Below are 12,985 nucleotides of genomic sequence, written 5' to 3' on the forward strand. Positions count from 1 at the left end.
TGCTAAATCTGCTTGAAATCTGAAAAATCTTTAGCCGATGCTCTATCGGAAATAACCTCTTTGCCCTCAGGATGAGGGTAAGGTCTGCGTACACACTATACTCTTCAGATTCCAGAATTGCTGCTGCTAAATCTGCTTGAAAACACTTATTATTTTGGCAGTATTTGAGAAGTATTATTCATCCTGCCAGTTCTACATGTTACAAGACCCATTGTCTCTGATGCCATATGTACAAGATTTATTGATTCAGGATGTTTTAACACTTAGTGCAACTACTAAGTAAACAGAGAATAAATTGTAGTTGTTTCTTGCTTGTATGGGAGAAAATTAAACAGTTTGAACAGAGAATAAAATAGACTTCTATCTATTTTTACTCATTTACTGAAATGATGGGTGTTTTATGGCTGTTCACTGGCTTGACAGAATGTGGGAAAATGTAGAAACAGCAAGGAATGATCAGAGATTAAGAGAACTAACTAGGGAACAAGAATGGAAGGAGAGGAAATAAGGGGGCCGAGGGATCACTTGAACATACGTTTTATAAATTCAGCTTGGTCCCAAGTATAAAGATTAGTGCCTATATAGGGAAAAGTTGAAACAAAACCATATCTAAATTGGTAATCTTAGGAGCTCTTTGTCGATTTGTGAGTAATTTCAAGATTACATTTATTTTGACATTATCTTGATGCAGTAATGAACAAACTTGAATGCAAGATTTTCAGGTGACCATCCCTGCTGCTTGAAATAAAGAAACAATCCAAATAATGGACAACTGTTAGGACAACTCTAAAAACTCACAAACTACCCATATTACTTGAGCAACATGGTTTTTAACTCCATTTTAGGCTTTCCAAGGCCACATTTCTTTTCTGGCCAGCATATTCCCAGTGATACAGATATGTTATCATTGCCAAACTTTGTAATTCAGGAGGTGTAGTGGGTGGCACTTAACCTTGGCTGAAATATTCACTTGGAAACGGCTTTCTGAAACTCAATCATCCCAAGCCTTTTCATGCCTCATAGTGACTAGTCATTGCCTAGCCTACACTAAATCCTTCAGTAACATCTTTTGCTTTTAGTCTCCTAATTGCCTGTTATCAGCCCTTTAAGATGCTATGCAGTAATATCACTGGTCTACAACGAGAGAGGAAGGCTAATCTGTTTTTCAAGTGATGTTCTGAAAATCATGCCATGGACCCATTTTCATCGGTTCATTTGTAAATTATCCTTTTACTTCTCTCTCTTACAGTTGAAATTTTGCTTTGCTTCTAGTATAGATGATTTAGCAGTAAACAGTGATTTTTTTACATTTATATGATAAATACCAGTTAACAAAATGTAACTGAAGAAGTTGCAGCAAGTAAGCCATTTTCTTTTCAACTTTGTCTTATCAGGATGCTGTGCGGGGTATCTGCAAGGAGGTGGAAGCTTTAGTGCAAAAATGTGGAAAGCCAAAAATGCTTGATGCAATCAAATTACCTCCTAAAGAGCTGTATAAGCTAGTCGAAGTATGTATGATCTCTTTAATAATGAAACATACCACCTACTAAGTGTTGTTTATTTCTGTCCTACAACATCTAAAGTATATAAATAGGACAGTTATGCATCTCATCAACATTCTTGTCCAAACTGATGGGTTGGGGTCCTCTGCATTAAGCACACTCGAGAGAGTGCCTAACGTGTCTTCTCCATTATCTTTGTCAATTCTTCTGCCAGAAATAGGAGAAGGAATAAATATATTAGTCGTATGATGATAATGGAATACAAGGCACTCCTATTTGAAGGCATGAGATACAATGAGGGACTTACTTCATACTGGCATGATGACTTACTTCATACTAAGACTTAACACTATTCTAACCGATGAGGACTTATTTCAAACCAAAACTTACCACTATTCTGACATTAATTCTTTGCATTCTAACGTGCCCTGTCAAACCCAAAGTGAGGAAACCTGCTTAAGGTTGAAAATTTGGCTGAATAAACCCTGGTCATCAGAATCTTGTCAGAAAAGTTTGCTATTGGAAAATGGTGGGAAAGAGCCGTGTCGCTGCCCGAACAGTCACCAAAAATAGGCGTGGTGTGACTGGAACAGTGATGTGAAAAAGGTGCTGATCCATTGGAATGGATCGCAAAGAGACACGATACTGTCCAAAAGGTCGTTGAAGAGAGGCATTGGGTGAAGTGCGATGTCACTGAAGAAAGGAAGGTGCCAATCGCCTGAAAGACAAGAGGGGCATCTTTCGCCAAAAGAGCAGAGAAAATAAAGAAAAATATTACACGGGCAAACGACATAAGGCATGCCCTCCAGCATGCCAAAGCTACTTAATTCTCTACCTCTACTAAGATCATACAAGCTCTGATATCATGCTGAATTGTGTGATTTTCTCACCTAAAAGTTTAAACTATTAGAATCATTTATTTATTTATTAGGTCTACAGGTCTTCTCACGAGTGGGCCTGATTTTTTTCGCTGGCTAAGCACGTGAAAATATTTGTTGGTGATGGATGGCAATCGAACTCAAACTGAGGACAGTTGCGTGCTTTCATACTGTGTGAGATAAGAGAAGCAAAGAGATATTGATTACTTGATGATAATGGAATACGAGACACCTACTTAAAGATGTGAGATGCTATCCCTGTTTAATATCTAACCAGTGTCTGACTAACTTCGTACTAAACTAGTCTTATATTTAACCCAATGAGAGACTAACTTCATACTAACATTCTGGCAGCTTCACTACACTGTCCAACAAAATGGAACAGGATTCATGGATTATGACGACTATTCCTTATTTGTCTTCTTCAGAGATCTTACTGTGTACAACAAGTCTGACAGCTTTTCATAAGAATTGCAAAATTGTCAGTATACAGTATGAGTAGCTTGTTGACACTTGATAGTTTCTCTACCCACCTTTAGATAGCAATCAGTGAGTTATCCTACAAAACATCAATGTGATGCCTCGATAAAAAAAGCGGTGGTCGGAGGTCCATAACCTTGATGTCTCTTGTTTATAAAAGTACCATAATTATTCACACAGAAAATTTGAAAACACACACCAAGTAAACTCTTGTCCAAATGCTCTCTCTGCCTTGATGTGAAAATCCAGGTTCCACTCTCCATGGACGGATCATTTGCTTTTTGAAAGGTCTCCAAAGAAAAGGAAATTATCCACACAACTGTTAGAGAAAGAGGCTTACTGTGAGCTTTTCTAAGGACGTTCCTTATTTCAAGAGAAGTGCCTCCGGTGATAGTGGAGATGATGTAGGGGCATATTGCAGAGCCGGGCCAAGTTCCCAGTGTTCGCACTCGGCTTGGTTATTGTACTTTAAGCTTGAATATCATTGGAGCCATACTGGAAGCACTAGTTCGCGTTCACATTAATTTTTCTAAAGCTCGACTCGATTCTTTTAATAAACTAGTCAATCTTAAGCTTGACAAATGCCCGGTTGTGAGCTTTTTTATAAGTTCATCTTTTTTGTTCTCCTAATTTAATTTGTAAAAAGTGAGTCACTTTATGCCAGTGTTGTAAAAAGCGAGCGCTTCCTCGCTTAAAGCGAGAAGCGAAGCGAGGCGAGGCATCTGGCGCTTCTCTTAACTGAAGCGTAGCAGATTTACAAAAGCGTTCGCTTCTCCTAGAGAAGCGATGAAGCGATGCGAAGCGAGCGCTTCTCTTTATAATTAGGCTGCCAACGTATTTAATTAAAGAGGCTGTCTTTTTTTAAAAGGCCATCGAGCCAAGATCATCAAGTTTGGTCCCAGGTATGTGATTTTTTCTTGCTCCTTTTTCTTTTTCTTTCACTGTTTCAGTGTCCAAATAGCAGCAAAATGCTGGCGAAATTTCCCCTTCAGTTCTTCTTTCTCATTCTTCTCCTCTTCTTCTTCATTTTCTTGCACTGTTTCAGTGATAAAAATGCTGAAATGCTGCCCATTTCTTCGTTTCAGTTATACTGCTCTTTTTCGTAGTTGATGAAGAAGAAGTTGAAGAAGATGACGAGCAATATAATAATGATAGTGGAATACAAGAATTTGACAATCTTGTAGAAGAATAGGATGCTCATTTTGTGCTTTAATTGATGCTACTCTTTAGTTTTTACGTTGAAGTATTGAACATTTGCTTACAGTTACATGTGTTGTCCATGCAGTATTTATTTTAATATTTTTTTTAAAATTCCGCTTCACTTCAAAAAAGCGAGCGTTTTGTTTCTCGTTTCTCGCTTTAAGCGAAAAGGGGCTCGTCGCTTTTCCTCGCTTCACACTCTTCACAACACTGCTTTATGCATTTTTTGCATAGGAGATTTAATCCATTACGCTCACAATTCCATTTCATCTAATGTCATGTCTCAGTTTTGATAACCGTGAATATCTGCATTGGCAAAATATTTGTTCACTAATCTATTTGGATGTAGTTCTCGCAGTATGTCTGACTTGCTCTTTCCATTCTTCAGATTAGCTACGCTTGCTAATATATTTCCACTAGTTTATTTATTTATAAACGATTTGTTATTCGGTTATTTGAACACTCAAGTCATTGTGATTACAGTTATATATGTGTGCTAAATTCATTTCCAGGAAATTTCTGGCAATGAGTTGGTGGAAGTGCTACAAATTAAAAACAAGATTCCAAGAAGAAAGGCATTATCATCATTGGAAGAAAATGTTATAAGCATATTGTCTGAGAAGGGTTATATCAGTACAATGGAAGCTTTTGGGTCTACTGAAACATTACCAGATTTGCTAGAGGAGGACGAGGATGAAGAAGTGGTTGTTGATGGTGAAGTTGATGAGGGTGATGTTCACATAAAGCCAGTTGCAAGGAAGACTGTCCCATTGGTATTGTCTCGACTTAATCTTTATTAATTTCTGACCTTCATCCTTTTCAAAAACACTTTTTTTGTTGATGAGTCACTCCATCCAGTCATATCAGCCACCACAACTTTTGATTGGATGGATGTGTATCACTGCTCTAAAGTAGTTTTATGCATATGCAAAGATGTACCGTCACATATACATTGGGTGACTTGATAGCTCATAGACCTCCATAACAGTTTTAACACTGATACTGAAGTTTAAATTGAAGCGCTCTATGTTTCCTTCAATACAACAACAACAACAAACCCAGTAGTTTCCCACAAGTGGGGTCTGGGGAGGGTAAGGTGTACGCAGCCTTACCCCTACCCCTACCCCTGGAAGGGCAGAGAGGCTGTTTCCAATAGACGAGAACGACTGAAAAAGAACAAGTAATTGCAACAAGTAGGAATAACAACAAGATGAAATAAGATCGAATCCAAGAATGCAGTCAAACTCTAGGTAGTAATAGCCATCTATGAATAAAAGATATCATACTAACACTAATGCTAGCGAATTGAGTAAGACAAAGAGAAACGCTCGACTACCTACGAACCTTCTACCCTAATCTTTGACCTCCACACCCTCCTGTCTAGGGCCATGTCCCCAGTCAGCTCCAACCGCGCCATATTCCGCCTAATAACTTCTCCCCAAGACTTCTTAGGCCTACCTCTACCCCTCCTGCTGCCCACCGAGGCTAACCGCTCGCACCTTCTAACTGGGGCTTCTATACTTCTCTTCTTAACATGCCCGAACCATCTCAGCCTCGCCTCCCGCATCTTATCCTCCACAGGGGCCACTCTCACCTTTTCCTGAATAACTTCATTCCTAATCTTATCCAACTGGGTTTGCCCACACATCCACCTCAACATCCTCATCTCAGCTACTTTTAGCTTCTGGGTATGAGAGTTCTTGACCGGCCAACACTCTGCTCCATACAACAAAGTCGGTCTAACTACAACCTTGTAGAACTTGCCTTTAAGTCTCAGCGGCACATTCTTATCACACAAGACACAGGAAGCGAACCTCCACTTCATCCATCCTGCTCCAATACGATGCGTGACATCTTCATCAATCTCCCCGTTACCTTGTATTATAGATTCAAGATACTTGAAATTAGCTCTCTTGGGGACGACTTGCGTATCAAGCCTCACCTCAATATCCCCTTCCTGGGTACCGTTGCTGAACTTGCACTCCACGTATTCTGTCTTGGTCCTGCTCAACTTAAAACCCTTAGACTCTAGGGTGTGCCTCCAAACTTCCAGCCTCTCGTTAACACCACCCTGTGTCTCGTCAATTAAAACTATGTCATCCGCAAATAACCTACACCATGGCACCTTACCTCAGTGTTGTCAAAGGCGCGCTTAAAGCGCGCTTAAGCCCTGAAGTGAGGCTCAAAACACGTTTAGCGCTTCTCCTCACTTTGTGTGCGCTTTAGTGTCGCATCAAAGCTCTAAGGCACACTTTTCCTTGCCAATGAGTGTAATCATGAAAAGGCGACCTTAAACAATTGATATTTCACTTTATCGTGATTTTTATTTTCAATTTCTTTGTCCATATATTTGTTATTCATGCTTATAATGATTAGTCTTGGACTACATGCATATTTTTACTTTTTCTCCCGTTGCACCTTTCTTCATTAAAGCCCACGCTTTATATACGCTTTGCGCTTAAAGCCCCAACGGACCTTAGAGCTTTTTTGCGCTTTTCGCCTTTGATAACACTGCCTCACCTTGAATGTGTCTCGTCAAAGCGTCCATCGCCAAGGAAAATAGGAATGGACTAAGAGCTGATCCCTGGTGCAACCCCATCATAACCGGAAAGTGTTCCGAGTCTCTTATGTTTCTTCTAATAAAGTAACATAATCACACATGACTGAGTTGGGGGTTTGGAGCTGCTCTTTTTTTGATGCTTCATGGTTTTCAGTGTAAGGAGGACAAGAACAATGTATCAACGTAGGCAAAGGTTTAATAGTGGCTTGTAGGACAAAAAAGAAAAGGCGGAAAGGAGCTGCAGCCTGGATGGAATTTTGTGGTTGTGTGAAAAATTATTATTTTGGCTTTTGGGAAGGAAGAAACAAAAACGGAAATACTGTTTTCTTTATGCCCTGAGCAGCTCATTAGTCTAAGTCTCATCTCCACTCGCGCCTAAAAAAACCACCAGCTTCCTTCACAATAGAGTCAATAAAGGAACATTAAGTTAACTCTATTGGATTTATGGCGGACATACTATAAATCAGGAGGATTTAAGTAGTACCCCTAATTCCAAATATTCCAGAAAATTGTAAATCTGGAAAGAGAAATAGACGATATTGATCGGATTATGACTTAAAGGTGTAAAACAATTGAATTTCCTGGCTACAAATAAAGGAACCACATCTAAATTTGAACTTCCTTTGGATTTGCCTTCATTTTGCTTCATGGAGGCATGAATCCTTATAGGATGTTTGCCCTATTAATGAACTTTGGTAATTCTACTCAACTGTCAGTTAGATGGTGGAATCTACTTCTTTCGACCCTTTTTTTTATTAAGTTAGTAATAAATATTTGGACAGACCATTTTAACAGTAAATAAGATATCATATAAGTTAAAATGTTGAGAAGTTGACAAACTTTTTACAGATTCACTCTTTTGACAAGACTAGTAGAAAGCCCGGGCCCAACTTAAACAACCTATATGTAAAAATAGCACGGGCTAGCCAGTTTTCGGGCTGATAATTGAAAAATAGTCAGCGTTTGCAAAGTCATTGAAAAATAGCTATTATTTTGCTGCAACACGGACCGGTCCAGCATAATATACTGGAGATTGGTGCACCTGTGTATGAACTTCCAGCATATTATGCTGGAACTCCAACACGCGGAAAGTTGCAGCATAATATACTGGAGATTGGAGCACCTGTGTATGAACTTCCAGCATATTATGCTGGACCGGTATATTATACTGGAACTCCAGTATATTATGCTGGAGTTCCTGTATATTATACTGAAACTCCAGTATATTATGCTAGAATATTTTTCGGATTTTGAACAGTGTTTTCGTTCAGATTTATCTTTACATGAAAAGTGGGTAAATTTCGATTACTTTTGAAATTGTGGCTATTTTTCAATTATCACTTGTAAATCTGGCTATTTTTGAATTTCTCCCAACCTATATTGTTTCCTTATACATTCTGTTACTTCTGATTCTCACCGTAACATTTTGACTTTCTCTTGTGAGAGGTCTCACTAATTTTTCAAATTCTTTGTCATGATTTTTTGTAAGTACCAAATAGAAATATAAAAAATACTACTATTATAAACAAATGTACAGTGACAATATCTGCAAGGACCCAAAAGCAAATCGCACAAAGTGTTTTATCCTTTGACTTTTAAATTTCAGTTTTCAATATCATATAAGTTCGTCAAAAAGTAGATCGAGCTGAGCGTGTTGTGAACTAAATCATCAGAAAGGAAAGACCCTGTGTCCAGAAAGTGCGAGCCTAGTTGATCCGCACGGAGTTAAAAGGAGTATCCATGAAAATATTTATGATCATTTTTATTTCAAAAATGGGTTGATAACAGTATTGCTGAAGCAGAATCAAGTGAAACTTTATTAAAATATTAGTAGATGAATAGCATAACTTATGTAAATACAAGTATTGATAATGAGCGAAGGAGCATACCAATTTACATTTGATAACTTTAGTGAATTTGGTAAAACTATATCTCAAGAAGGCTGCCCAAGATTAAGTACATGCCACCTCTATTAATATTTGCAGATGTAAGCCATTTCTTCTCAGAAAAAGTATGTAATTGTATCTCGCAAAGAACTCGTCGTATAGAGAACACATACTAACAGGAAAACTCTATCAATATGAGAAGACTATCCATAAGTACGTTAGTCAACATATTCAAAGACACTTTTTTTTTTTCCTAAATCAAGTTACAATCAGAGGACTCTTAGTTTACTGGAAAATTATACTTTTAACTCCTTTGTTTCACCTTTCACCATTCCTTCTTATTTGTACAAGACCTTTTAGTTGGCGAGTTTGTATCTTTGTGTCAAAGGAATAAGCTTTACTAACTGAACTTTTTCAATGCAGTCAAATTCGTCCATAACTTGCACTAATCAAGTGACTTATCAAAAACTCTTCTTATGTGTCAAAACAACAGCAACAACTAGTTTGAGTGTGAACTCCTTGACGGTTTTATATGAGTGTGAACTTCAGCTAACAAATGGAGCAACTATAAAGTATCCTACATAACTGATATGTCTTACGCAGAAAATTTACTTGCCAAATGAAAACATCAAGGCCATTTAACAATTGTCGTCTAATGTTTTTTTACAATACAAATGGAAAGAATGCTGGTAAGAAATAACATCTTCTGTATCTTATGCCACCGCAACAGTATCTGAAAATAAAAACACCAACTAACTTTAGTTATGGCCACTAAGAACCACTAAGCTTGGAAAGTAGGTAAGGAACCCAAATTCGATGTTTCAAAATTTCGCTCTGCAATAATAGCTGCCACGATACTTTTTGCAGTCCTGCAAATAACCTATTTATACAAAATAGTTTACACAAGCTAGTTACCTAAGATACTATGAGAAGGAAATTCAAAACATTGTTAAGAAATGGAGAGTATGTTGTCCAGATAAGGCCACATGTGCTCAAGAAATTTATCGAGTCAGTCCAGCTTCAGCAACATCTAAAGATAATAATTATGTATACATAACTAAGCAACTCTAAAGATGCAGGTTAAACATGTAACTGAATACATACACGGTCATTATCCGGACAGTAAACCCAACCAGTAATTTCAGGAAGTAATTGCTGCAAGCTTTGAGAATCTTGCTCGACCAATGGATGAATAGCAGGTCCTGATAGAGTAAATGAAAACTATTAATTGTTTTCAAAGGTGTTGATTGTGTAAAATAGAAAATATTATCTCTTCCAATGATAAAAGTGCAGAAGTGAGACATGAAATATATCAATGAGCAAGAAGGAGACATAAGTTAAATATGAGCAAAGTTCTACCGTTTCAACAACATGGCTACTAACTGACATATATTAAAGTACTCAACCTTTCATACCTTTAAGATAGTAATTAGAAATAGTAGTTTGGTCCTGAGTGTTTATTTTAATTTGATCAATTCATAGACACTCTTGTTTATACCCAACCAGAAGGGCTAACTAAACAACTCAGATTATCCAAATCTTTACTTTTGGACAAATAATGAAAAAAAATCAAAGCTCTATAATTTACAGGTTATACATTAAAGACTACAGTCTAATTATCAGTTTATTGAAGTTCAGTGAAGTCAAACTTATAAACCTTCAAACAATAGAGCCGTAGTAAAAGATCCAACACGATAGATCAACAAACTAACTTTTTTAACTATGCGCTTACCTTGAAAGAGCAAAACGGAGCAGTGAAGAACATCATCAAAGTCGTGAAGATGAACAGACAGTTTTGATCTTTATGCTCTGTGTTTCATAGAAACCCAGCTTATAGAATCACAACAAAATACGTAAAAAGAACTTTTGAAACCAATGAGCTTGAGTTTTATACCATGCAAAGGATTATACGTTATTGGCACCTACTAAACCCAAACCAATAACAAGAAGAATAAGTTTTAGTCAAGATAAAAATGAACCATTAAATAGAGTGCTTATTTCATGACCAACTGGTTCTGGAATATATGAAAAAAACAATAAATTTAGCTAAATAAGAACTACAAGATTTATTCATATTAGGTTCCTATAACCATAAGTATGTATAGCTGCAATTAAACAAATTACAAGATGACATTGAAGCGGGTAAGCAGACATGTCCAATTGGTCCACTCTACTCTCAGTTGCTATCGTTCGTCAAGTAAGAAAAATTTAAGTTTATGTTCTTGTCTCCATTATAGGATGTGGAAAGGCATTCAAGAAGGAAACCTGCAGAGGGCTACCAAGATACAAAGTTCTATACTACATGGATTAATACATCCTTAGACACATGCAGCCAGCTTTAACCCAAACTTCAATCATATTCCAAGACGAAACTTTGTCAGGTTCTCAGTTTCGAGAAGTAACAAATCCAAAGAGTATTGGCATGTGCAAATTAATATTGTGTGTAAATTTATAATTAGTATCTCTAAAGCTAACACAATGAATATTACCTTTTTCAACTAAGAACACTTTCTGAATGATCTAGGACATGCCTTTGACACTTTTAAATAATGTTGCTTCATTACAATTTTGTATTGGCATCTCTAAAGCATTGAAAGAAGTACAAAATCACACTTAATCGCAATCTGAATGCCAAAATAATGAAAGTATAATTTCTTAAACTATTATTCTTGCCTAATATTCTCTCGGCGCAGCATATTTTTTCGATTGTGCTGTAATATCTTACCATTTTGTAAGCCTGAGCTAATATCAAAGTAACAGACACAACATAGCTGGGGAAAAACTTTTTAAACCCATGTAATTACCTTGACAGAGCAAAAGTGCAGCTGACGGATGATGGCGTTACCAGTGTTGCAAGGAGATGACCAAATCGCTCAGTTTTTCAAAGAAATCCAGTAACAGATGTAACATTCGATTAATCTTTTTTGATAATCTCAGTAGAAGTCAAAATTTAAATTTTGGCGAAAAAATGTGCGAAAATCAAAAAGAAGAAAGTAGCAAAACCCAAAGAAAAACATAGAGGAAACAAAGCAAATCAAAAGGATTTACTTTGGTAGAAGAAGCTTGAGCGGCGAAGAACTATGCGTCAAAAATTGAGGAGAGAGAAAATTGTTCTTCAAACTCGGTAACGGTGATTGCCACGGCCTAGGTAGAAAATGACCAACTGAGTCTACTTCTGATCTGAATAGTTAACAACAAATAAGGACATAATAGACAATTTAAAACAAATAGCACATCAAATGACCAGAATGTCCTCGTCATAAGCAGGCGTGTTGACGGAGAGCTCTCTGCTATTCCCTCTTATTATAAGTAGTAATACTCTTAGTTTAGCTATCTCTTTAATTTCTATCTTAAATGTTGAGAAGTGACAAACTCTTACGGATTCTCTCTTAAATGTTTGGCACACAAAAAGGTGTCATGAATATTTTGTTCTCTTTGGAGTCCCCCTAGTTTTAAAACGAGGTTTTGGAAATTCCCCCCCCCCCCCCCGGAATGCCTGGGTACATGAGAGATCTCTTAACGATTATTGTGAATGTATTTGCATAATAATTGGTAAGAGACAAATTTATCATTGTATGAAGGCCTCCGTGTTTCCTCAGTAGCTCATTCTATATCACTTTAAAGAGGAAGGCTAGGAGTTAAAAGCATCCATGAAAAAAGATTTCGTGGAAGCCTAATGAGTTTGGGGTATTAATCATATTTTAAAATTTAGCATCATGCTTTTTCTTAAAAAATATAATTATATTGTTCTCTTTATATTGGTGTTATTGTCTTATTGTGGAATATTATACCTTCGTTATCCCCACCCAGAAAAGTATGTAAAAATTACCTTTGTTATGATTAATAATTTCATATAATCGGGATTTGTTTTTTTTTAATCTTAAACAAAATATAATACGACTTGGTGCTAAAAAATGAAGTTCTTGACCAAGGATCTTGGTATTGGACATTGGTATGGAATTGCATTTTGATAAATATTACTCCCTCTCTCCCATTTTATGTGGCGCCTCTTTCTTTTTTAGTCTATCTCAAAAAGGATGACATCTATCTATATTTAGAAATAATTAACTTTAAACTTCCCATTTTACCCTTGATGAGATGATTTATAGCCACAAAAATGTCTATGGCTTGTTTTAGACCGAACTTTTTTTCTTTCTTAAACTCGTGCCAAGTCAAACACTATCACATAAAATGAGATAGAGGATGTACTAATCAGTCTATGTACTATTTAAAATGAAGATAGTAATATTAATTCATGGAGGCACAGTAAAGAGAAAAACAAAGAAAAGGAAAAGTAGTGAATAACATTATTTATATGGTTAAGCTTCTTATATGTTTTGGGGTTCATAGTATTTTTTTCTTTTTTTTTCTTCTTTTTAAGCAAACTAAAAAGTCCTCTCTTTGTTTCAGCTTTTACTTGTGCCAAGTTAATTCTAAGAAATTTGGAAATTCGAGACTTTAATAGCAATCATATGTATA

The 12,985-nt window shown here is 36.6% G+C and overlaps 1 protein-coding gene across 2 annotated transcripts in view; it reads left to right on the forward strand.

Moving 5' to 3' along the window:
• The window catches only part of LOC107782252 (putative polyribonucleotide nucleotidyltransferase 1, chloroplastic), a 64,215-nt gene that overhangs the window by 19,025 nt on the left and 32,205 nt on the right, over positions 1-12,985 (forward strand). For both annotated transcript variants that reach the window (XM_075239809.1, XM_075239810.1), the window contains exons 9-10: positions 1,395-1,508; positions 4,573-4,833. In XM_075239809.1, the coding sequence (XP_075095910.1) occupies positions 1,395-1,508; positions 4,573-4,833 (375 nt within the window). The remainder of the gene's footprint in view (positions 1-1,394; positions 1,509-4,572; positions 4,834-12,985) is intronic.

Source organism: Nicotiana tabacum, chromosome 19 (genome assembly GCF_000715075.1).
Source record: "Nicotiana tabacum cultivar K326 chromosome 19, ASM71507v2, whole genome shotgun sequence".
NCBI lineage: Eukaryota > Viridiplantae > Streptophyta > Magnoliopsida > Solanales > Solanaceae > Nicotiana > Nicotiana tabacum.